The sequence below is a fragment of the Pogona vitticeps genome, chromosome 5 (genome assembly GCF_051106095.1).
Source record: "Pogona vitticeps strain Pit_001003342236 chromosome 5, PviZW2.1, whole genome shotgun sequence".
NCBI lineage: Eukaryota > Metazoa > Chordata > Lepidosauria > Squamata > Agamidae > Pogona > Pogona vitticeps.
The window spans coordinates 39,760,960-39,788,261 of NC_135787.1; the positions used below are offsets into that span (position 1 = coordinate 39,760,960).

General features: G+C 38.8%; 2 protein-coding genes across 5 annotated transcripts in view; one reads left to right on the forward strand and one right to left on the reverse strand.

Moving 5' to 3' along the window:
* The first annotated feature begins 837 nt into the window (after positions 1-837).
* SCOC (short coiled-coil protein) lies at positions 838-18,870 on the forward strand. Of its 4 annotated transcripts, none has more exons than XM_020783073.3 (4): positions 838-12,233; positions 13,663-13,737; positions 13,824-13,907; positions 15,895-18,870. In XM_020783073.3, the coding sequence occupies exons 1-4, from the start codon at positions 11,954-11,956 to the stop codon at positions 16,035-16,037; spliced, it is 582 nt and encodes a 193-aa protein (XP_020638732.2). In that variant the 5' UTR covers positions 838-11,953; the 3' UTR covers positions 16,038-18,870. The 4 variants fall into 4 exon arrangements, with proteins under 4 accessions (XP_020638732.2, XP_072857735.1, XP_078250852.1 ...); XM_073001634.2 differs by having other exon boundaries at positions 12,224-12,550; XM_078394726.1 differs by lacking the exon at positions 838-12,233 and adding an exon at positions 12,242-13,123.
* A 3,236-nt stretch (positions 18,871-22,106) lies between these two features.
* CLGN (calmegin) overlaps positions 22,107-27,302 on the reverse strand; it is a 54,921-nt gene continuing 49,725 nt past the window's right edge. The window contains exons 12-15 of the mRNA XM_020783089.3: positions 27,028-27,147; positions 26,670-26,799; positions 24,191-24,288; positions 22,107-22,974 (exon numbers count right to left, since the gene is read on the reverse strand). Of these exons, the coding sequence (XP_020638748.3) occupies positions 22,894-22,974; positions 24,191-24,288; positions 26,670-26,799; positions 27,028-27,147 (429 nt within the window). The 3' untranslated portion in view covers positions 22,107-22,893. The remainder of the gene's footprint in view (positions 22,975-24,190; positions 24,289-26,669; positions 26,800-27,027; positions 27,148-27,302) is intronic.

Here is a 27,302-nt window from a genome sequence, read left to right on the forward strand (position 1 = left end):
ATGTGCACATGCAAGAAATTATGGCTCTTATTCATTATTAACAGCTAGATTTCTATTTCTTTTTTAAAAAATGGAGAAAACTTTGTGGATAGGTAAAAGTGTCACATTTATTTATCCATGGCATTTACAAACTGCACCTTCAACTGTTAAGTTCAAAGAACAGTTTATAAATGAGATAAAGTGGTAGGAATATGCTGAATGTGACCGAGAGTAAATGAAGATACAGGTAATATTCCATTAGAAGCGTGACTGTCTTCTCTGAATTCCTATTAACCAAGTCCCTGGCTGCTGGTTTTTAGCTTTTCTAAGTTTGTTTTAGTGTTTTAAATATTTTAATTATTTAATTGATTTTTAAATTATTGTAGTTAATTGCTTTTTTAATTAGTAATTTATTGTGTAATTAGATTTACTTGTTTTTAGATTTATTTGTTTTAACATTGTAAGCCATCTTGAGTCTCCCTCACTGGGAGAAAGACGGCCTATGAATGTTACTAAACAAACAAACAAACAAACAAACAAACAAGAAACAAGTATTTTGCTGCCCTAGGTAGCTGTCCCACTCTGATCTGCCTAACAGGAGCACCAACCATTTTGAGAGATGTCAGGAGTGGTGAATTCTGTGTGAGGAGCCTTGTGGTGGCTAATTTGCACGTATGGGCCATGAAAGCTTTTTACAGTAAAGGAGAAGTGCCAGCTTACCTTCTTGCTTGTAGATTACACAGGAGTGACTTTTCAAGCCACCCGATGTTTTGCTGTGGAGAAAAAGAGGCGACTAGAAATGCATGTTTCTTTGGATATAGAAACACTTGGTTTAAATAGGAATACATCATAGGGAGACTTTTGAATAAAATTAATATGTGAATGCTATGTTTTTATATTCCCCACCGAAGAGGAAAAGCACCAACTTTTGTAATGATTTTAATATAAAGTTTTAGAAATAATATTAACACATTTTGAATGTACTGTACTAAAACTGTTACTTGAGAGAAGTGTTTGTATCCACACTTTTTGTCCTGCTCCCTGCCCCCACCCTCAAAATACACTCAGATTATCTCCTCACGAGCAGTAGCTGTATGCAAGTGCTTCTTGGTCTTCGGATTTCAAATTTTTATAGACTACAATTCCCAGATGGTTTCAGCAGAGCAGCCAATGGGCAGAGTTGCCGTAGGCTGTAGGCCAATCGTGTCATGAATTCTACAACTCAGAACCACTGATTTACAGAAAGTCAATTTTTTTTACTACTTTGAAATTGATCTACTTAGCACAACTCTTTACAAGGTTTATTTGAAGGTATTTTCCTTACAAAACACTGCTTAGCGTTCCCTAAGTTTACTCTTCCACATGCTAATACTGGTCACAGAGACCAGGTCCAATCCCACTGCAAATCCCACAATGTTAAAAATGACCGGAAGAGCACTTTTGAAGGAACCAATGACAAATGCACTCTTGCTCGTCGCCATTGCCAACCTACATGCCATTTCCTCCACTGTTTATATTAAAACCCATGATTTCATCAGTGAGGCAGTGTGTGTAGCAGACAGACAATCTGCTGAGACCGGCACAGACCTGGGTGCTACTCCTTGCTCAGCCAAGGAAACTCTCTTGGGCAGGGATTCTCACATACAGTACAGTACTTTGAAATCCCTATTAGGGTCACACTATATCAGAAATGATTTAACAACACAAAACAACAGCTATTGTTCAAGAAACCTATTAATAATGCCAGTTCAACAAATTAAATATTTTCAGCAACCAATTAATCTCCCAATTTCTAATGTCTACCAACAACAAAACAATTTTCAGACCTAACCTGGCAAAGCTCTCATCACAGGAAGTGTCTCAAACAAGTCGAAACTCTTGCATCTTGACCAAGTAAATGTCCTGTGCATCATGACATACAGTTATAATTCAGACTTCTTGCTTGGTCTACACTGTGGTCAGAATGCAACCAGTTACTGGCTGGTGCACACAGTGCATACCAGCCCAGTGAAAGTGAAGGTGTTTGTGAATAAAACTTGTAAAAGTAGTACCCTGAGAAGTGAGGCCATTACTATTAGATTTTTTTTCTTTTTCAATGTACAGGGCAACATAATATAGAGCTCCCATGGATAAAACTTGGGATAGTTGCAGATATTCCTGCAAGGGTGGCAAACAGTGTTTACAAGTACCGTATTTTCAGAGGAGAGTATATTATGCAGGATTTTTTTTTCTTTTCCAATGAATTGAATACATTACTTTACACTGAAAGCAATGATCACTGATTTTTAGAATGTCTTAATTATAAATTGGAATATGTTTTATGTATGGATAATTAGTGTTCTACTGTGAAAGCCTGAAGTTTCTGTAGATAGAAGACAGCATAGGCTTATGAGAGACTGGCAAAATACAGAATGTTTGAAAATAATTAACAGGGAACTACATCGATCAGCATTGGCTCACAGTTACATTAAAGTTAGTGTGACTTCAGAGTCACTGGCGCCCTACCTCATCCCAAGCTTTCTTTGCAAACTGCAATATGGAAACACATGGAGCTCAAATAAATGATCTGATAATACAATGCCTTAATGAACAAAAAGAGCAGGGAAAGGGAGAGGGAGAAAGCAGTTAAGACATTACTGGTGGCAGTTTTAAATCACTGCAGAAATAGAACAAATCATCTTAATTTTCTTTAAGCAACAATGAGTGGGTGTTTCCTGATGGGCAGCTTTAGAAAATATTACACTGGTTGAACAACTCTTGCAATCATTGCTATATTATATTGAACTTTCTGCATGAAAACAACGTTCATAAAGACAAAGGTTGCCTTAATTTTACATGACTATCTTTAACGACAGCCCATCATTATGCATGGCAGAAGGTGAAGCTTTTAGCAGCATGGTAAAATGTGGTGCAGAAGGCCTTCACCATATGACCATATCTGTATTAAAGCTGCAGGAGCCTGATGTATCTTTGTGAGGCACTGGGGGGGGGGGGAAATGCGGGAAGACAGGGGTGGCTTCAAGTCTCAATATTTTGCTGTCAGAATCAGAGCAAGCAGAGACCTTGCTCTAGTCTAAAACATCACGCTGCATAGGACTTCAGGCAAGCAAAGTTATTCACATACTGAAACAGAAAAACTGAAAAGACCCATCTCCTTCTCTGATACCAAAGAAATATAACAGCAGTGAACAGCTATGCCAGTGGACAGAGGGTCAGACTAGGAAACCTGGGTTCAAATCCCCACTTGACCATAAGTGAAGAGACTGAGAAGGTGGGGAATGCATGGAATATGTATTGGAAAATCAGGCTTTTCTGTGAGTACCTGGGGAAAACAGAATGAGAATTGTAGTTGTCAATGTCTGCCTGGTAACAGGGAAGGAATTGCTGCAGTGTTTTCTGGTTAAATTCCTCTAGCTGCACAGCAGAAGTGCAAGGGATCCACAAAGCAGAATAGCTTAAGTCCCCCAGCTTAGTCCACCTCTTTTCTCATTAACTGGCACTTACTGTCTCAATAATTCACTCTACAAGTGGACGGTGGAGTTTCACTTAACTGGGTTTTTTGGGGGGTAGGGCTTATATTATGAGCGTCCTGATATATCATATTAGGGCTTAAGTCTTATTTTCATGGGGAAAGGGTAACAGTACACTATAAGCATAGTTCAAAATTCAGAGTTCAACAAAAACATATTGTATCTGTGGATTCAAACTGTGTGGCTGAGAAAGGTATTATGTGGGGTGGGGGGAACAGTTCTATCAGTGGACTGATCTTGATATTACATTTTCTTATATGAAGTATTAGAACTACACTATTTCACTTGCCCTGCAAGGTAAATCTCAAGAGTACTGGAGGTTATTACGTCTTGTTTAGTCAAATAAAACCACTCAGCTGGTTTATTAAATAATGGCACTTAAACACTTCAAGAAAAATTTAAATATCCTCCTTTTCAAAACAGAAGACAGAATGGGAAAGCTGATGGTTGATTACTATAATGGATAAAGGGGGAGGAAAAATCTTGAAAAAACACTTCTCCCTCCCCCCACTTGGTTTTGTGTATCTGTAGCATAAGCAGTAACATATAGTGCAGTTTTTGTGTTTTCTTTGAGCTCTGAATTAAATGAACTGAAAAAAGGAGAACCAGTGTGCTGTGAGAGTATCTTAGAGACAGAGCAATGCTGGAGGCCTTAAATGACCTCTTTGTTGCTAGGATGGCTTCGCAACCAGGAGAGCAGGCCATGTCATGGAGATTTTCTTCATTTGAGCAATATTTTGTAAGCCAGTAGGAGAGTGTCACTGGCAAGTACTGAAGTCACAGCTACAGTACTGGATGTGTGTTTGCAAGGATTAGAAAGGATTATATGGGGTTAAAAGGACCTTTTCGGAAGGCAAGCAGCTTGTAGCCGCTCTAATTATATTATCTATGTGACGGAAAGGTTGAGGATCAACTATAAATCCTTTTGTATCTTGGATGTCTTGTTCGTTTTTTTATACAAACTGATGGATGTGGGGTAAAACCAAGTAAACTGAAAGTGAAGTCTTGAGGGCATAGTTTTGAGAATGATCTACCAATGTAATACTTGTGTAATATACAAAATAATATGGCCAGGATCCAAGCGGGTTGTTCTAATGGAATTTCCTCCATCAGTGGATCTCTCTCTCTCTTACACACACACACACACACACACACACACACACACACACACACACACACACACACACACACACACACACACACACACACACACACACACACACACACACAACTGCAGCCCTCATGAACTCTCAAACAGTTCAGAAACCTCTAGAACAAGGTTTTGAGAAACATGTAGATTGTAGGGGAAAAGACTAATTGTGCAACAGATAGATTACAGTGCAACATTGAATTCTGGCTAAAGTAAAACTCTAGTGCAGCATTAGAAGAGAGAATTCTCAAATGCTGAAAAAGGTCCGATTGTCACAGCACAAGCTTTTCACAACTCTTGTACTTTGCAGATCAGCTTGCTTTGTTTTGGGACGAGTCTTTGTGAAGTAACCATTGGTTTCAATTGCAAATAGGTTTCTCAGACACACAGGTCTACCAGAATCATATTTCTGGGATGTTACCAAAAGTTTAACTTCCAATGGTGTGCTATCTATAACATAGAGCACCACTCTAAGAATATATTAGCTTGACAAGAATATTGTGGTGTTGTTAGCTACCTTTGCTCACCAAGTGTGAGTTGCCTTCATCACACTACATCTGTGAACTGGACATTGCTTCATTCCATATAAAAGGCACAGCAAATAGTTCTGCAAGGACACGGTCACTGGGATAAACCAGAAGTAATCTGTCTCCTCCACCTCTTATCTTCTTCATACTTTAGTGGCAGGTTGGCAGCAGTTCTTTTTCACATTAAAGGTATAATGGCACAACATATAATGATGAACATCAATTTAAATGAATTTAAAATGGAATTTGACAGATTAATGCAGGGTAAGGCTATGCGTGCCTTCTAGTCGTGACAGATAGGGTTATACTATCTCCATGATCAGAAATGGGAATTAAGGCTCGCCTGCTCCATTACTAGGCTTCTTGGAGGCATAATAGGGAAGAGGATGCCGGATTCCTTGATCTGATCCAACATGGTTTTTAAGAAGTTCTTAACTAATACAGATGCCTGCTCAGAAACATGCTGCAAGTTCAGGGAAAGGTAGAAACTAAAACCAAAGGATGGATTGTAGGGTATATTTCTCTTTTCCCTAAAGATCCTGCTCCTTTCCTTTCTCTAACTTTCCTGGAAGATATAACCATACCCACAATGGATCTCCTTTATGGCAGAGACATTGGCATGGCCCTTCTTGGGAGAAATTACTCTATTTGGTATGTAGCCACACCACTTGAACAAAATACTCATCTGTATAAGGAACAAGCAAATCAAAAACAAAGAGTTGTGGCACATGAAAGAATAATAGATTTATTTCAGTAGAAGCTTTAGTGAATTACAGCCTACTTCTACACACACAGTGGCCCACTAATGATCAGTTGAAGTGCTGATTACATGGACATCCTGTTATCAACAATTAAATGGTTGTGCTGAAGTGGAGTTATGTCAAGGGGAAGAACATTTTACTTATAACTATAACAAACTGAAGTGGCAGCTGGGCTTGAAGCAGGGTACAGTATTTTCCTATTCCCTTATCTGTGTTGTGTATCCTATAAATATTCATATGGTTGCCATATCCTTTTGAGATCTTTGATGAATAAATGTGACATTATGTCAGAACTGTTAGTTGTTATAGAATTAATTATGACCATGTCCACTGAAATCTACAGTTAAAGGTGTATTAACTGTGCATAACACAGTAATACACTGTATGGATACTTATGGGTTGGTCATTTTAGATGCCTGATTCTTCTGTGAAAACTTTATTTATTTATTTATTTATTTATTTATTTATTTATTTATTTATTTATTTATTTATTTATTTATTTATTTTATACCCCGCCTATCTAGTCAGTTGTGACCACTCTATGAACCATTCTCTATGGCTACAGTACACAAGTTCACAGTCAAAATACAGATATTGGTGGGAACGGCATGATGAAGCTGTTGCAGAATTTTGAATTTCTTGGTTAAATTACTCTAGCTGCACAGCAGAAGTGCAGGGATTCATACAGTAGAATAGATTCAATTTCCCCAGTTTAGTACACCTTATTTTCTCATCAACTGGCATTTACAGCTGCAATGACTCACTCTAAGACATTAGATGGAGAAAGAATAAAAAGGTTTCTTTTATTACAGTTGAACAGATCGAACAGCAAACTAAGAATAAACATGACTGCTTGCAACAACAGGCCTAACAGACAGTTTTCAAGAGAGGAAAAGAGCTCAAAAGGAGAAAGGTGGGGCTCTTTTTGAATTCAGAGGCAGGTGAGGAACAATTGGTTAGTGCTGGAAAGACTGACAGTCACCCCAGGCCAGAAAGGTCTCTCCCAGTCACATCTACTAGAGGCATCATGTGAGGTTGCGAAAGCTCCAACAGAAGACTAGGATAAGTTCTGCCCTTAAGCACAATAAAAGAACACCTGATGTTACAGGTGATAGAAAGCAGTGGCAGCAGCCTCCTGGAGAGCTCTTCCATTTGCTCCTCTCTTAAATCCTCAGCCATAGATGTTAGACAGTGTCCCGGCCTCCTAAAATTAGGCTGGTGCCTCAGGAATGGAAGATACTACCACCTTGGGAATGTCTTACATAAATTTCAGTTGCCTATCAGGCCAGTTTCTGTATGTGGGATGAAGATGGGGCATAACTTTATCCTTTGCCTCAAGCACTAAAATGTCCTGAGTCAACCCTGGTAACTGGTTCACAGGGTTCTCTGAAGATGATATACAATTTTTACTCCTAAAACTACAGTTTAACACACTCCTAGATAATTGGGAAGAATGAAAATGGTGGCAGCCATATGCACGGAAACACTATAAATGAGATGAGATGAGATGAGATGCAGGTCTTACCTTTAGAGAAATCCTTGGAGGAAGTTACATTACTTATATCTCACATTGGGTTCTCTAGTAATCCACACAAAATAACACCCATGAAGACACCAAAAGAAATTTCAAGTTGCACAAAGGTATAAACTTAAGAGACCTGTATCTGGAACACAGTGCAAACCTATTTCCAAGTAATGGCTAGAACATAAGAACATAAGGCCAAGGGCCCATCTAGTCCAGCTTCCTGTATTTCACAATGGACCCACCAGAAGCCTCCGGAAGAGACTCAACAGCTATATACCTGTCTCCTGATACCATTCCCCTGCATCTGACATTTTGAGGTACCTTCCTTTTAAGCTTGGAGATTGTACAACCCTATCATGGCTTGTAACCTGCAATCGACTTTTCCTCCAGGAATCTGTCCAATCCTGTTTGAAAGGCATTTAAGCTAGATACCATCACCACACCCTGTAGCAAGGAGTTCCACAGATTAACTAGAACTGAAAGGCAGAATGTCACCAGTAGTCCCAAATAAAGTAGTCCTAATGAACCAGTGGGATTTATGTAACTGCTAGTTTGTTCAACAGTTGAGTCAATGGATTCACTCTAGTTAGGACTAACAATAAGATTTTGCCAAAAGAGACTTTCAGGCCAGAATCATGTTGGGAGAGAAAATGGGTAGTTGCACAGTAGTGCAAGCAGTGCCTCTCTTTACTAGTCCAAAAGCATCCCCCCCCCACATCAGCAGGGCATCTGTCACACAGCTGACATCCTGCCAAAGGAAGCAACTGCTTGTGCCAACAATTTATGCCAACAGGATTCTGGCCTTAAAATTTGAATAATAGACATATAAGCTTATTCCATTTTCTCTATTGCACAGGAAACTATTATTAAGTCTCCCTAGACATCTATGGCTGGTATAGCTCAATCAATTGGAAGGGCTGGTTGCGGAGCCAGGGTCCTGGAGTTTGAATCCCCATTGTGACTCTTCGGAGATATTACAGCTGAGATTATTGTACGTTCATGTGGCAGACAGGATAATACGACCTGTCACCTGTACAACCTCAGGAAAGGCACATGGTCCCATAGTGCCAATGGAAGAGACTAGCAAACCACTTCATAGCACTTCATATCTAGAAATGAGAGAGAAGGTATAATGTGGACTTAGCTGTATAGAGGAGGAGGAGAAATGGTGAATTAATTTAAAACTGGGACTTGAAATAACATGTTGCTATAGAATTCATTCTTCTACATATTAGATGTAAGTGAAATACTGTACTGTAATAACAGGACCAGAAAATGCATTTGTGCTTCCTATATCTAGTCAGTAGAGGTCTCACTCATTGCTATTGCAGACTTCTTCAATGGTACATTTTCAGTAAGCCTTCTTGGAGGAGGCGTTCTGTGATTAATGTGAATTGATATTCTGAACTGATTTCCACTGTGTTGTTACACAACAGAATAAAAGAAAATAGAGTGCCATGGGGCCCTGCTAAATGGGGTTAGTTGTTCTCCCAAGAGAAGGGTTTCTCAGAAATTAGGCAGAAACAATCTTGGTTTCTTTAGGTCTTTCAATGGTTTGATACCTGCTGATGATTATTTTTGAGTTTTATTTCAGAAGCAGAAACTGATGGTTTTACTTTGCTTTTATCTGGCCTGTTTTATTACTATTAATATATTAAGTTGCATGTTATGTTTTTAACTCATGTCATACATAATAAACAGGCTATTGTGTATTAATGATTTCTTTTATATCATTTGGTTAATTTTATCTTGTTTCTGTAAACTGCCATGAAAGTTCCTTTGAGGATTATATAGACATCAGTATGTTCCTGGACCTTTGTATGTTTATCTGGGCTCAACTCTCAGTGAGCACAAGGGGATTTACTTTTCAGTAAACATGTACTCCCTGTCTTGAATGCTCACCTTAACATGGTGAGTAAATTTAAATGTATCCAGGAAGATGACAACAATGTAATCATGAGACTAGACTCAATTTGCAGTCTGAATGATTAGCAGGGTCATCCAAGGTAGAATGGTCAGAGTTGTGACACCACAATAAAGTGCATCCACTGTCTTCAGGATTAACAGTCACATCAGCAGAACAGAACAGATTATCTGAATGGTTATGGGGGCACCGACGGTCCTCAAAGGCAGCTGCTGGGCAGCAGGAACAGTGGAAGGCAAAATTGGCAGAGGACCTTTCAGAGACAATGACAGTGACACTAAAGCTAACTCTTGTTAGTACTGTACTGTGCAGATGCAATGGTAAACCACTTCTGAATACTTCTCACTTTGAAAACCTTATACTGAGACTGTAAAAGAATGGAAAAAGTGCTGGAAAACAAGACTCCCAGGTCAAAAAGTATTCAGTCAGCTACTGGAAAAGAATTTTTTTAAAGTATGAAAGTGCTATCACGAGTGAAGCAACTAGATTAAAGCCAAAAAGATCTCTGATGATCAGCATGCACAGAAGTGAATGAAAAGTCCAGTGATACATGATATAAGATACATGTAATTAAAACATGGAACATAAAAAGTATGAACCAAGGCAAAGTGGAAACTGTAAGGAGAGAAATAGCATGCTTAAACATTTAAGTACTTGTGTAATAAGTACAGGAAAAGAACATTAATTAATTAATGGAAGGTCTGACCAATTAATATCAACCAGACTTCTTGGACAATTTATCAGCATTAATTGTTTACTTTCTATGCTTTTCCCACTTTTATTTTTGAGGCAAATTACAGTGATGAGCACATTTTGTAATCATTCCAGAATAAGTTTAATGTACTATTTGCTGAATAAATGCTAGAATTTACAAATGTACAGAAAGGGTGGGAGACATTGCAATTTGGATTCAAAGGATTTGGAATCCAAGAAGGATTATCGTGCATACATGTATTTGGAAACAGATATTATGAAATGAACATCGTATACATACCTGGCTTATTGACCACAAGAATGTCTTCAACAAAATCTAACAAGGCATGCTAAAGGATTTGGTGATAAAGGTAAAGAAAGGTCTTGATTTAATAATATTTATGTAATTGGCAATGTCTATTGGCAGCAAAAATCTGCAGTGAAAATTGAAGGTCAGATGACAGGGGACATAAAGATACAACGAGAGGTACAAGAGGGATGTGCACTCTCTGCTGGTTTTCAGTCTGTCATATGAGTACATCTTCTGACAAGCACTTGCCGATTCAAATGATGGTACCACTGTCAACAGAGTGTTTATCAACATTTAAAATGCAAACAATACAGTATTAGAATCTGACAATTCATATGGCCTGCAATTAAGTTAACAAAGTAATCAACATGGTCTAAAAATGAATGTTAAGAAAACAAAATCCATGAGAGTCAAAAGTAAGCTGTCTAAAAAATCCAGCTACAGGTCCAAAATGAAAACGCAGTGCTCAGTGATAAATATAAATATGCTGGAATTTGTTTTCGAAGGCTTTCATGGCCGGGATCTGATGGTTGTTGTGGGTTTTTCAGACTGTTTGGCTGTGTTCTGGAGGTTTTTCTTCCTAACATTTCCAGAACACAGGCAGAATTTGAGCTCCTGTCCTCTGAAGATGCTGGTCACAGGTTAGGACGAAAAACCTCCCGAACACGGCCAAACAGCCTGAAAAACCCACAACAACCATACTGGAATTTGTTTGAATAGACAGGAAGAACACAATTACATATCTATAATAAAAGTGATGCCAAATCTGGCCCGGAGCAGCTTTTTAAGATCAAGAATGTTATGTGAATCAAAAACTTAAAATTGACTTTGAGAATGCACATGGGAGGCATTCTTAGTTCTAGTACACAGCAGAGAAACATGCGTTTAAATACAAGCAACTCTGAGGGGGAAAATGAAATGTGGATTCCTTGTAGAATGCTAAGAACTCCTGTGTCATGAAGGAGACTTACCAAAGCAGATTGATAAAAGACCAAGTGGTGCAGAAAGCTAAAACATTTAAGGCAGATGAGAAATTAAAAACAGATCGTTACAGCTTATTATATTCAAAGGGAAAATAAATATGAAGAGAGAGGAAGAAAGAAAAAGAACCTGCTGGCCACAGAAACGGAAGACTAATTTGAATGCCATGCAATATGTCTGAGGAAGTGGAGGTGTCCACAAAAGCTCACATCAGTCTTTAAGGTGCCACCACGTTTTTGTCTTTTTATTTGTTCTTTTATGTTTATTGTTTAATTTTGTTTTTATATTCTCTAAAGCTGCGGCATTCAAATCCAATGTGGAAAGTTCAACCTCCAGCAGGAGGGGAACAAGACGAAGCCAACGCCCGGGAAAGTTTAAGAAGTCTTCACTTGGCACTGAAAAAAGCCACCAATTTTGGCTCCACGTGAACATCTTAAGGGAGACCCAAATCAGGACGAGGAGGGAAGAGAGGTGGAAAACAAAGCTACTCATCAAAGCTTCCCCTGCTCGCTCGCTCCAGAGACAGCGCAAGCGAACCGGCAAAGACAACAAAAGCAACCCAGGGCGACCACAATGCCTCGGAAACGTCTGATGATGTCTCCCTTCGCCTATTGGCTACTCAGCAGATGCGGTCACCCTTTCTTTGCCGTGATTGGTGACCCTTTGAGTCGCCACTCCTTAAACCCACCTTTTTTTTTTTCTCCTCCACCTCCTTCCCGGTTGTTTTTATCAAGCAAAGGCGCGTGCGCCACTGGCTCGGGCGAGAAGGGAAAGCGCGCAGGCGCAGTGGACGCGTTTGAACTAGGCTCGGGTCGGGGCCCGAGGAGGGAACCGGGGGTCTGTGAGGAGAGCGGTGAGAACGCGCCGCCGACACGCGCGAGCAAGCGATGCAGGGACACGACAGAGGCGGCGGCGGGGAGGGGGAATCCCCACGGGACCGGGCAGAAAAGATGCTGGCCGGCGGGAGGGCAACGAACTGATGCTTAGATGTGATGGGGGGAGGCTTCGTTGGATTTTCGTTTCTGTCTTGTTTTTATTTTTTGGAGGGAGACTGATGGCGAGGATGTTAAAGGCGCTTTCTCCTTGTGGGGGGTGGGAGCGATCGGTTCGCCCCCTTCCTGGCAGTATTCCGTTTTGGGTTGAAGGAAGAGGAATAAACGTCACCCATGGGTACAGCTTTGTAGATTAGGGACCCAACACGACCGAACGGAAATGCTTTAAAACCATGATGAATAAAATTGAGAATGTGGAGATGGGAAATTGCCTTAAGCTTCCTACCCAGCCTAGTAATGTCAGCTCTGGGAGGCAGCCTCTGACCCAGGCTTTCAGGATACTTTCTACTTAGTTTTGCCTCGCATTCCTTGGTGTTTTCCTATCCAAACTCTAACCAGGCCAGATTTGCTTAATTTCTGAAACCAGGCAAGTTCTGGAGTGTTTAGATTACGGTGAAGTGCAATGTTACATTGTTATATTGATGTGGTGGGTGGATACCTGTAGTGTAAAACTACATTAGAGCAATGATGTTGCAGTTGCACTGTACTAATAGACATTCACATGGAGCAAGTTTAAAATGAGAGAACAAGATGTTTTCATCTTGCCATCAGCATTGGATTTCATAGCAACTGGGTTGTATCATTTGGTTAAGAATGATTAAATAAATGGAAATGCAGGAACCCTGACTGCTTAAGGAAGCACAAGGCATATATTATTTTTTGAATGGGGCCTCTTAAAGTGTTGCAAAAGGTCAGTGAAAACGAAATACTGTTAATGCTTTCAGAATGCGTTTGGGTTATCCAGGACGGGATGGTGGCATATGTATCATTTTCTATTTTGTGCCTTATTAATACAGGGCAGGACCTGATAATGGACTTCTGGTGGTGCAGCAGTTGAATCTAGAGGAAGTGGAAGGGCCGAATCCTTGGCCTTCTCCCACTGCACTCCCCCAAATATTTTCTAGAGAATTGGGAAATCCTCTGAAGTTAGTTTTCAGGAAGCTCTGAGGGCAGACAGAGGAGATGGGGATGGATAGGAAGTTTGCCTGAATTGAGGTTGTTGGGTTTTTTTATCCTGCAAATAACAGTTTATTACTGTTATTCCTTAAAATAGCAGCTAGACCTGCAAAATAAGAATTACTCATTTTCTCAACACTATCAGGAATTGTTGGCTTAAAGTCTTGTGCGGTTGAAGTTAGGATGACAAATGCTATGCATCTAAAATATCAGGGTAGGAAAGATGGCTGTCATGTTTATATTTTTAATTGGTATTATTCTCTGTTTAAAAAGGAGGACACACCTCTGAAGCACAAGATTCAAGGGTGGATAATCTCTGTTCAACAATGATGAATGCAGATATGGATGGTAGGGTTTTTTCTTTGTTTCTGTTTTCAGTCTTGTGCATTGTAATATTTTAGTTGTTCTAAAGAATTATCTGGGTTTGTTTACAGCTGTTGAGGCTGAAAATCAAGTGGAACTGGAAGAAAAAACACGGCTCATTAACCAAGTTTTAGAACTGCAGCATACACTTGAAGGTTTGTTTCTTAACTCAAAAGGACAACATACCGGCATGGTGAACTAGCTTTTGATACAGACAAACAGTCTTAAACTGCTTTTGCAGATTTGTTTGCAAATTCTGTTTAATCTAATGGGACGTACAAGGTTTCAGGTTTGTCACTGTGAAATATAGTCCAGAAAATGCTTTATAGATTCAACTGCTTTAAAAAAAAACATGGAACAACATGCCCCATTTGATTACATTTGATATCTAATCTGGTATTGTAGAATAATTTTTGATTATCAAGTCTCTACGGCATGGGCATAATACTGGGGGTAGTATGCATTAATTGTTGGTTGTTTAACTCATAACACTGATCCAGAAATGGCAGCTGCATTCAATAGGAAACAAATGCCTCCTTGCAATAAGCATCATCCGGTCATAAAAGAGGTTGTGGGTGCACTCTTTATCCTCCCACAAAGCTGTTCCTTTCTTCAGAACATGGTATATCTGTGTGAAAAGTCCTGAAGTTTTTATCTAGACCAGTGGTTCTTAACCCTGGGTTATTCAGGTGTTTTTGAACTGCAACTCCCAGAAACCCCAGCCAGCACAGCTGGTGGCAAAGGTTTCTGGGAGTTGCAGTCCAAAAACACTTGAGTAACCCAAGGTTAAGAACCACTGATCTAGACCCATTTCAATATTTTTCAAGGCGGGGGGCAGTCTGGATGTCATCCTTACACAGCCTGTGGGACTGAACATTCCAGAGGATGCTGTGGTTCCATAATTTTGTGTCATACTATCCAGTGATATTCTCCATCAAGGATGGACAATTCGTAGCCCTTGTCCTATTTTAAAACATCTGATAAGAGCAATCTGTGCCTTTCCTGGCAGCCTGCTCTGGTGAGGGTGGCAGATGACAGGGAGAGAGAAAAGGGACTCGCCTAGCCCATTTTTGGCTCTGACTTCACCCAACACCAGCTTGTATTCCCAGGCAGATTGCCCCCAATGTGGTCTTCAACAAAAAAGCAAAAAGCAAAGTGTGCTGGTTATATACCACCCCATAGCACTTAGACCACCCTTAGGGTAGTTGACAATTTAATTATTCAGGCTACAAATTCCCCTCCCCAAGCAAGCTGGTTACTTAATTTACCAACCTCATAAGAATGGGAGGCTGAACCTCAAGCCAGCTACTTGAGATTGAACCTGGGTCATAAGCAGAGCTTTGGCTGCAGTTTAACCACTGTGCTACAAGGCTCCTTTCCACTGACTTACAAGGTCATCTGTGGTTTTAGGGTCAATATAGGATGATGCCACCCAGCACTCTTCCTCCTTTTTCATTAAATTTAGAGGAAGCTAAACTGACAGAACTAGCATCCTGACTTGGTAAAAGTCTGGCTGAGGGGCATTCCTGATAAGGAGGAGACACTATTGATAGGTGGTTTTACTGTGACAGATGATGCTTTCCCTGCTTTGGATGAGACGATGCCCGAAGTTCTATTGGACCCTTTTTGGGGGATTGGGCAAGTTGCTTTTGTAACATGAAGTGTCTTTCATCTACTACGACCAGCATGTCCACAATGGCTATTCCTGACAAGAAATACTCTGGTTTATATATATTTGCACTCTTGTAACGCTACATTTCGATGACAGCAGCGTGTGGAGCTGGCCTTGAAGATAGTTTGGACATTAATTAGTGCAAAATTTGGTAAATGCTACACATTTGGGATTAAGGAACATATCTTGCTTGTCTTAAACCAAAGATACTGACTCCACAACAATTTCTGGGCTCAGTTGAAGGTTTCTCAGATGTTCTTTCCAGGTGCGCCTTGCCTTCAGAAGTGATAGAACCTTTTCTGTCACCCTCATTATGCACCCAAAAATATCATATCTGTTTCACTATCTGTGTTGGATAAATGTTACAATTCAGATGCTTTGTATCTGTGTATGCTGATTATTACAGACCTTTGACAAAACTGGTTTGTGTCTGCAGACTACTGCATAACAACCTCAATTTGTCCTTACAGATCTGTCTGCAAGAGTAGATGCGGTTAAAGAAGAAAATTTAAAACTGAAATCAGAAAATCAAGTTCTTGGACAATATATAGAAAATCTCATGTCTGCTTCTAGTGTTTTTCAGACTACTGACACAAAAAGCAAGCGAAAGTGAGGCATTGATAAACAAATGTTAACACTGTATTGCTGCTGTCTTGGTTTAATTTTTAATTGCATATGTTACATTACTAAGTACTCTAATTAGCAGCATAATTGAATATTTGAAGATTTAATGGCAGTTGTAGACAGTTTAACCTTTTTAATGAACAGCTGGATAATGCACATCTGTAGTATTAGCTTTCAGCAATGTGCAAAGGTAGAGGAAATATTTATTACAATATGAAGACAAGTGCTTTCAAATTCAGTCTGGTTTTTATGTTTGATATGTCATACACTGCCAACTACTTTAAATATTGCAGTTTTTACAGTGGTACTATTCACTAGCAAAATAATACAGTGTTGTATAGAGTGGCGTGAAAATCCTTTTTTGGAGTGAGTTATTTGCATGATGTTCCCAAACCCATCTCTACCACTCCATTTTTCTTAGTGCTGTTTAAAATTCTTCCAAATAGGCAAATAGCTTAGCTTTAAAGCAAGTTAAGGGTTTAGTTATGTAACATGATTGCTCACATGATTGTAAAGTGGAAAAAAGTACTGTATATAAGCTGAGACACAACTCTTTCAACTTGATAAACTAACTTTTTAAAAACTCCCGCTTTAAAGATTGTTGCACAGAAATTGAGAAAATACTAGGTCTTGCAGGGTTTTGAGTGTCCTTTCTGCTTTATTGAAATTACCTGCATGGCAATAATATGTTTGCTGGGTGTAATGGTCATAAGTGATACAAGCTTAACAGAAATGTTTTGAACGTATCTTAAGTATCCTGAAGAATTTTAATTGAAGATGAGCACATTCTGTAATTCTTTTTCTGTTCCAGTCCCATCAACTGATGTTAGCCTTTAGCTGCTACAAGTATTTTTACCTTCCAGGATCAGAATAAAGTTAAAATCTTCAAAGTGTTAGGCATGCTTTGGTAAAGAAATATTAGCACTTTTGTAGCATAGGTGCCTAATACTGCTAAACCCACTGGATGTTGTTCAGTTAGTTCAGCCTCAACAAGACTGCATGGATATGCTAACATATAGGAAGCATATTGATTGCATGCATCTATTGTTACAGCCTCACATTCCTGAATATAAAAATTATGAAAGATAGACAATTTTTGGCAACTCCATAGATCTAGTTTTGATATTACACAGCCAGTAGAAGCTGGAGGTCACAGCAAAACAGTATTATCATCAGTGCAAATCAATCTGTGGGTTCCAACTGCCAATATTATATCTTATTAAACTTACTTGTCACTGTATGTAAGAAATAGGGAAACCATCCTTTTGAATACTAGATTGGCAATGTAATAGATTTTTTAAAAATAACATCAAACCTTTCTCTCAGATTGCAGAGGTTTAGATAGTTGGCAAAGGGAATGAGTTAATTGCAGCATCAAGACAGGGTATATTTAAATAGATCAGTGTGATGACTACTCTAGAGAAAGTGTCTTTCCAACTTTAGACTTCCAGAGAACTACTGTATTTAGTCAGACAGGAAGTTTTTGTATATGTGACATGGACTCTGTTCAATAAACACTGGCCATGTTTGTATTACATGCTTGATGGGACACAGTAAGTCTAACTGGTGACTTTTCCAGCTCTCTCTCGAGTGCTTCTGTAGCCCACATGCAATGGTCTTGCTTGACCACATGTAGCTGTTTTGCAGGGAAATTTTTAGCAGAGGTGGGTAAGCTGTCCTTCAATGATGTTTATCCTTTTCTTTTCATGGAGAAAACCCTAATATCAATTAGAACAAGGTTGGGAAACCAGTGGCCATCCAGATGTTTTTGATCACAGCTGTCATAATCTCTTATGTTGGCCATGCTGGCTGGGGCTGCTGGAAGCTGAAGCCATAAATGTGCAAAGCTTTCAGATCCATGCATTAAAAATAATGTAGTCTGAAAAGCACTGCTTTGGAGATCTGCTTAAATTAAAAACTCTTCAGGATCCAAGTACCTGGTACTGGTTATCTCTTTGAGAACTGCTCATTCCTGCTAGTGAGTTGTGAAAATTGAGTTGAAGGTTGGATTTGGGCATCAGATCCTTGAGTGGACAAATATCCCCTTGTTTCAGCTGAGTTTGAGAATTAAACTGTCCCTGTAGCAGTTTTCCTCTTTTTACCTCTGTCTCCTTCCTAAGTTGAAAGAATTACGGCATAGAAACTAAATATCTGTTTTCAAGTTCTTTCTTTGCTCTTGGCAATAAATGCCTCTGAGCATGCTTTGTGCCACTGTTGCAAACAGTTATTCTGGATATATATTTTTCCTGGTTGCTGAATTAGTTGCACTTATTTTTTTCCTTTCTTCACCAGAACAGAGTAACCTGGGGAAGGGAAGGGCAAGAAACAGGGGAAGGTGTGTAAAAACGCTAGACTTTATGCATGACAAAATAGGAAAGGAAAACCTTCACGTCAGCAACTGTGACATGCTGTTGTGTTCATTGGGGTATGTGGGTTTTTAAATGGCCAGTTTTTTTAAGTTGATGTTTCATAGACTGATGGAATATTAAGAAGCAGGGGGTGTTGGTGCTTTTAATTTTAAAATTCTTCACCAGAAGATGGGTTTTGCACATTATTTTTGCAAGGTAGCTGGGGGTTTAGTCAAACACAAGAGATTATTTGGCATCTACCGACCTGTAGTTTGTTGCATTTCCTGTTCAACAGTGAATTATACGATTAGAAGTGGAGGTGCCATCCTGCAACAATGGGGTTGATTAACATAGTACTGAATTTTGTGTCCAGATAGAATTGTTACTGTGAAAAATCCCACTCCTGTGGCCTTTGTTCAACTAAGAATTGTGCTGTTGTTTCAAATTTACACTAAATAAAGGTTCCCAAATTTTTCTCTTTTGATTTGTTCATTAAAAGAATTGTAATATTTTAAGTGATGTAAAGCTAAATAATGTACTGCAGTAAAGTAGAAAAGGTATCATGGAGAAATTGCTCTCCATGATTATTAATCTGCTTCCTGGATCTGAGATTCCATGAACAATTCTGTGGAATGCACCCCTACATAATTACCTTCCTCAACCTGCTTTATAACAAGGGACCACAGGAAAACATTTAAGGTCTCAACTCTATAACATACTGAACAAGTTGGTGTTCTTGAGAGGCTTACAAAACAGCGGCTGATTGTAACTTGAAAATATGATGCAGCAGTGATTGTTGCTCTTTCCAAAGCAGAATTCACTTTGATTTGATACAGCAATTTTACTAAGAGATGGGTGGATACCTTCCACCACTCTGTGGAGTAAGGACTTCTGATGCTTGAGATACTGAAGAACTCTTCATCCATTGAATGAGTTGGACAAGTATTCTGTCACCAGTGTTCCAATCCTTGAGAGGGTTTCATTTACTTCCGTTCAGGCAACTGATTGAAATACTGATGTAAGCAAGGCTGCAACATCAGTCAATTTAAGTCATTCAAGCAGTTATGTCCAACTTGTTAAAAAAAAGCAGACAAATTCCCAAGATACTGTGGCTGAGTGATCCCTTTATGAACAGGAGCAGAGAGGGCACAAGTCAGCTTCACACCTAGCAGTTTAACAATAGGCTTTTTGTAATAGGGCAGGAAGACTGTTTATTGGCCACAATAGGTTAGTGGGCTTTAGCAATGGCATGGTTCCTTGAAATTGCTTAGAGGTGGAGAAAATCAAAATCTCTTGCATGCTACCATGGATGTTTATCGGATATAAAAAAAAACTGCTTAATTGTGTTCCCAGTATCTAGGAGAATAAGCTAAAATAAGAATTGGACACAGGAACTATAAATCATTAAAGCCCAGCATCAGATTAAGCAACAGTTGCAAGGTATATGAGCAGTTTCAAATGGAGCATCCCTCACCATGATACTTCTTTCATGGCAGGTGAACAAGCTAACAGTAAATACAGTGGAGCAGTTACATCATCATGTTAGGCATCCTTCAGTCTCGAAAGACTATGGTAACGTGCTCTGTATGGAGGATTTGGAACAGCGTCTAGTGTGGCTGAGACGGCCAATTCGAGAATGACAATCTCTTCCACACTGAAGACAAATCCAATCTGTCCCCTGTCCAGCTCCCTGGTTTTGCTGCTTTTGTGACTTCTTCTTTGCCCCAGCATGCTGAGCAAGGGTCTCTTCAAATTGGTAGAGGCTGTGATGCAACGCCTGCCTCCAGGCTGAACGCTCGGATGTCAGGGTTTCCCATCTGTTGAGGTCTATTCCTAAGGACTTCAGATCTTGCTTGCAGATATCCTTGTATCGCAGTTGTGGTCTCCCTCTGGGGCGATTTCCCTGCACTAATTCTCCATACAGGAGATCCTTTGGGATCCGACCATCAGCCATTCTCACGACGTGCCCAAGCCAGCATAGACGTCACTGTTTCAGTAATGTATACATGCTGAAAATTCCAGCTCGTTCTAGGACTACTCTGTTTGGAACTTTGTCCTGCCAGGTGATACCAAAAATCTGTCGGAGGCAACGCATATGGAAGGTGTTCAGCTTCCTCTCCTGCCGTGCACAAAGCGTCCAGGACTCACTGCAGTACAGGAGTGTGCTTAGGACACAGGCTCTATAGACCTGGATCTTCGTATGTGTCGTCAGCTTCTTATTGAGCCATACTCTCTTTGTGAGTCTAGAGAACATGGTAGCTGCTTTGCCAATGTGTTTATCCAGCTCGACATCCAGAGAGAGGGTGTCAGAGATGGTTGAGCCAAGGTACACAAAGTCATGAACAACCTCCAATTCTTGTGTGGAGATGGTAATAGAAGGAGGTGAGTCCACGCCCTGGCCCATGACTTGTGTTTTCTTCAGGCTGGTTGTTAGTCCAAAGTCTTGGCAGGCCTTGCTGAAATGATTCATGAGTTGTTGGAGGTCTTCAGCAGAGTGGGCAACAATGGCTGCATCATCTACGAAGAGGAAGTCCGGCATGCATTTCAGTTGGACTTTGGTCTTCGCTCTCAATCTAGAGAGATTAAAGAGCTTTCCGTCTGCTCTAGTCCGGAGATAGACACCCTCGGTTGCAGTTTATTTATTTTATTTATTTATTTATTTATTTTATTTATATCCCGCCTATTTAGTCAACTCAGGACCACTCTAGGCAGTTCCCTCCTGAGACAATCAGTAAAGTTTGTTACCTTGCCTTGGTGTTGGAAGAGGTAACATTAAGTTCTAGGGAACATCAGCTCACACAAAAGTCTCCCTTTCTGCCTCAGTGCTCCTCAGTTGTATACTGCAGTACACACCCAGTTTCTCTTTAAAAAGAAAAATAAGAGCAGCAACTTCTGTTTGAGCCAAACTGTCCATTGGCAGCAAAGCTAGAATAGAAGCATACAGTAAACTGAAATGTCAATGCCTGCTCTATAATTACATCTTCCTTTTTATCTGCCCACAGCCACAAAAAGTGTACCTTCCAAACATTTTCTGAAAACAAAATGCCCGAACTTGGCTTTCAGACATATTAGTAGTAATCCTGTTGCTTAGCATAAGCCAAATTACGTGTTGCTAGAATGCTGGCTCTGTAGCCAGACCTTGAACAAATTGGAAGCCAAGATTTGGGGTTGGTTTATAACCTCTGATTTTTAAAAGCACTGGTTTGTTTGCTATACCTGAACCTAAAATCATGGCTTGTTTTTCCTGAAGCCTGCAATGAAACCAACCGATGAAAAGGGAGAAACAGATCAGAAATAAGGAACACATACTTATTTAGTAGTCTGTGGGGCAATTCATTGCGGAAGCAACAAGCTTAGTATGTCAAGGCAAAGTATTGCCTAAAGCCAACAATTTTTGGACACTGAAATCCTGGTTTGGCCTTTCACTACTGTGTTATTCTAATATTTTACAGATACCACAAATCAGAATTAAGATTGAGAACAGTATTGCAGAAAATTGAATATTTATAACAGTCTTTACTTCCCCTGGAGCCCTATAGATATTTTGGACTAACTCCCGTAGCCCCTGCCTATGCTCACTATGGCTGATGGTGGTTTTCTAATACATCCATAGGGTACTGGGTTGGACAAAGCTGATTTATAGTTTAATGACTAGTCTTTCAGGTAAGTCATTTCAGTTACAAAGTACTTTTAAAATTGCACAGAACAGCTTCTATTAAATATTTTTATTCAGGAGGCAATATACACTTAGCAAAATTTTTGTAAACAGATTTTGCCATTCTGGCTTCAAACATGAAACTATAAAAATGTGAAAAGGTCTCCTGTCCACCATTTTACTTGAGTATCGTGAACATTGTTGCATTTAAATGTAAAACATGCTCTTCCATCAATTAATGACAGTATGATCCTTTGTAAAACAAAAACCGCAGCAACTGTAACAAAATGTCAAACTAACATATAACAAACAGGCATTGCAGTAAAAATGTTTGATGTAATAAATAAACAGTTATTGCATTTAGCTCCACACAGGAGTTTGTTGTCAACCAGTTCTGTCGAGGTATCTTTCAAAAAGCTGCAGCTGTTTATTCCTTTGAAACCTAAAGTGTAAAAAAGCAGTATATTTGTGCTAGAGCTGCGAGAATGTAATCTTATTTACATGAGCTTTTAAAACAGTAATATTTTGAAGCCAAAATTATTTCCAAACAATATATATTGTCTAAATAACCCCAATTATTTACAGTAAATCAGGCATATCATTGTTTTCCTTTTATTCTATGAAGCAAAGAAACAAATAACATCACAAGTAGGAGCATTTCTTCAAGTAAAGGAAAAAAATCTTGCAGGATTAGGAGGGGCTGGAAAATGGAGACCAAGAATCTAAGATGAATCCAGTCTTTTACCGTAAGATTCAACCACCTGCATGCTGCCAGACAAGCCCAAAATAGCATGTCTAGACCTGTCTTCTCTAGCCAGGTAACCTTCAATACTAGCTGGAAGTTAGTCCTTTCGTACTCTTCTTTTGCGGACTGATTTTGCTGGTCCATCGCCAGATCCTATATTTTCATCTGCTTCTTTCATCTGTGGGGAAACATACATCAAAATAATGCTTCAAAGTACTATGTACCCTATATTTTTACTTTAAAAGCACCTAAATATTAAGCTTGTGTTTCAAAATATTCTTTCAATTTTAATGTTGTTTACACTGAACATGAAAAAAACCAGGTTAAATATTTCATTGCTTTTATGAATAAAATTCCTCAAGTTTTTAAAGTTAAGTCGTGTACTTTTGAACTTCCATTTCTTTAATGCAATGTGGAGGACGGTGAAAAGCCTCCCCAACTCAATACTTTAGACCTATACTGATTTTTTTTCCTATTAAGCTGTCTGTTGAGGAGTATCTGCCTGTCTCAAATACAATGCTTTCCACAATTATAGTGCATATTAGAGGACATACAATTTTTAGGAACATGAGGATGTTAGGATTCACTATCTTCTGATATGAACCAAAGGACAGCTCAGTGGAGCTAGACACTGGGAGTTAAATTTCCCACTGTGCCTCCTTAGCAGGGACTGGACTTGATGTCCATAGGGTCCCTTCCAACTCTGAAGTTTTAAGGTTATTATAAAGGTGAACATCTACATATACACACATCACATTTCACTGCAGCTGCCTAGTTTCAAAGAAGCTCATCTGCCACTGCTGATATTTCCCCTACAGAACTGCTAATACGGAATTACCAGGGTTCCTTAGAAGTAAAAAAATGAATTCTAAAGCCCCAGATTTGATTCAGCAAACAAGACTAAGTACAACAGATGTCAGAACAAAATCAAGGTCTCCAAATAACAGCAATACTATACTGCTTGCAAAGTTGTTTAACCATGACAAATACAAAAACCTCAGCAAAATCATTTTTTAAAATGGAAACTAATTAAGGGTGGTTTAAATACAAATTAAAATACTGTATTTTTTGCACCATAAGACTCACTTTTTTCCCACAAAACAGGGGGGTGGAAAGTCTGTGCATCTTATGGAGCGAAGAAAACAGATTATATTTTCCTGTTTTCTTCTCCTAAAAAATCGGTGCGTCTTATGGAAAGGTGCATCTTATGGAGCGAAAAATACGGTATGTATATTTCAATGTGAATGTGTCAGCTACAGACCAATTCAATTCTGTCTCTCATTTCCCTGGAGGGAATTTGCATTATGCCCAATGTTGGACATGGCTCTAACATTTCACATTTCTCAAATTACATTTGTGGACAAAATACTGTAGCTGTTTCTAGGAAATCTCACCTCATCCTCTGAAAGAGATTTATTGCCATCTTCTTCCTGACTTCCCTCGGCAGTTTCATTTTCTTCCTCATACTCTTCATCTTCACCACCTTCATACTCTGGGATACAAGTCAGTATAATCTGTATGATTATGCAATGACTAAACAAGTATATGCCAAGACTGATCAGATGAACTCTTCAGAAAAAAAATCCAGTGCCAAGTACTGTTATGGTTGAGCTTGTCAACAACAGAGTCACATAATTATGCAATCTTAGCTCTAGACTGGTAAGAGTGGAAAATACGTTACAATTGACATTGATCTGAGAATTTATCTTGTTCACCATTATTGAGGTAAAGATGTTCAGTTTCAGTTACAAACAGCCATTCTATTTATCTAGATGTTTATTTATATTTGGAATATTTTTCTACGATTCTACTAAGATTTTAATATTTTATATGTCAAATTATTCCAGAGTAATATTTAAAATTAGCTGAAAAAAATTAACACCAAATTCAGACACACCCTTTTGCAACATTTTAAAAGAAATCTTTGTACATTCATATTGGCTCAAATCCAATAGCACGTCACAAGTATAGTTGCTGCATTGAACTGATGGAACTTAAGGAGCTGACTCACCAAATTCTCATTGCTTGAGTGGACCTCCTCTAGATATAGCTTACTACTGGATTTCAGCCACTGTGAACAAAGCTCAGTTCTGTTAAAGCTGTTCCTACTGGAAACTTTTACTACCTCTACCCATCACCTTTTCCAGACCAGATGGGCGGGATATAAATCAATCAATCAATAAATATTCCCTCTGTGGTTTCTCTTCATTGTTTGATATAGTAAAAGGAACCAAAAATATAAAAACAACAAAAATATAAAAGGGGGAAAATTGTCCCGGTTCTTTAACTGTTTCCACCCATTAGGAATTCCCAGCCTTTAACAACAACTTTTCCGGGGACTACAGTGAGAGGGAAGCAGGAGGAGCCCAAGTAGTATTCCATGGTTTATGATTACTGGAATCTAATGTTTTATGTGGCACAGCTTTTTCAGTGACATGCATGCAGTTCAAAAAAAGAAAAAACTAAACAGGATTTTTGCTACTTAAGTTATGCCTGTCCTTTCTGGCTGGTGGTGCCTTCTCCCTCTTCTGTTAAAGTTAGCCAAACATAGTGGGAACCAAATATTTTAAAACTAGGGGCTTAATGACAAGACAAAAATTCTGCTTAACTTATTAACTAAAATAAACTTTTAAATTCCAATTATTACAAACAAAAGAAAAACAAAAATCCACAATTGGGCAAGATCTCCAGAACCTTTCATCAGGCTAAGGAAAACAAAAAATAGGGGATGGAAAAAAATAGGGAAGTGCAAAAATTAGGACAGAAGGGGCCTGCAGATATTCTTACATCATAGCCAAAGGGCTCATAGAAAGAAATTATGTCTTATGACTGGAGAGAGAAAAAAAAAGAACATTTCCTCAAACAGTCTTCAGCATATGAAGTACTGAACAATTAGTGAAGACCAGAATTTATCACCTATAGTTATACCAGACTCAAATGTACATTATAGTCTGTCAGAAAGAAAAAATAATCAAGTATTGGGAAATAAGGAATTCAGGCAGCATAAATTTAAAAAAATTTCATTTAAACATGAGAAAACCCAATGTAACATTGACTATAGCAGGATAACCATATTAAACATTTTCAAAAGGACATTTTCTCTGTTTATATGTTATAATATTCCATTTGATTGTCTGCATAAGCTCTTAAATAGGTAAGTCAATTTATGAATTGTTCCACGAGGGCAAGGCTTGAGTGGTACATACACTGTAGATACACAGTTCTTTCTTTCTTTGGTTTTTTTTTTGGGGGGGTTGTTTGTTTTTTGCCATTGACCAGATACTGGAACTATGCCAAGGACCATTTTCTTCTAAGACAGCTGAAGTGCCTCCTCACAGCAGAAAAACTGTTATATTTTGCAAAAGTCCACCTGCTCCCTAATTGGTCCCATTTTGAAGGGACTGAAAAATCTATAGGGACTCAAGCACAAAGAAAGAAAGAAAGAAAGAAAGAAAGAAAGAAAGAAAGAAAGAAAGAAAGAAAGAAAGAAAGAAAGAAAGAAAGAAAGAAAGAAAGAAAGAAAGAAAGAAAGAAAGAAAGAAAAGTTTAATAAGCCATATAGGGGTTGTAAGAGGCAGCAGTGGAAACTGAGGAATGATGCCACTTATAGCTTTAAAAAGGTTCCTTATTATCTCTCATGCGTACAGCTTGCTGATCTGTGCTTATTATTTACAACCTGTTATTTAGCCAGATTATCTCAGTTTTAATAAAACAATCTCAGCAGTTAGTCTTTAAGATGTCCACAACATTTTTGTCTTCTTTATTCTTTTGCTTTTGCTTTGTTTTGTTTCTTGACCAATATGCTGTCAGAGATTCAGATAGCTATCACTCCAAAAACTTCAACTTCAACTGAGTATGGTGAAAATCTCTTACCCTCCTCCCTGGTGTTCTCATTTGCTATTTTTGGTTCTTCATCCTTTACTTGTACCTCTTGTTCTAGTTCTCCTTTTGTAAGTGGCTTTGTTAAATCTCTTTTTTTGTAGTCTACATCTTCATCTGTTTTCTAAAATAGAAGTAAAACTTATAAAAGCTGATAACGTTGGCTTTTAAATACTAAATGTTTTAAAAATATTCAGGTCACTGAAGCATGTCTGCTGAATTTCCATACCTTTTCTCCCACTCCAGTTAATTGGCACTGGACCAAAAACAAACCAACCTAGAACTAAATATGAAGAAAATGATTTGCTCTCTGTAGAAGAACATGAAGATACCAGATGAATGTCTCACATACCTTGGATGGCCAGCAGAAGAGTATGCCCAATCCTACAGGTAGTGCTAAGGTCAAAATATATATAATCCAAAGCCACGGACGTTCCTCTGCTGCAGTCACCAATTGACTAAACATACCAGGCTATATAAATGAGATTAAAACAAACATTTATATAACTTACTCTTGCCATGTAATTTTATTTCAACTTGCTGTCTTTCCTGGGCAATTTAGATCAATGCACCCTTCAATACTATTACTTGTTTTTTCTAATTATTCTATACCTAGAAAACCCTAGA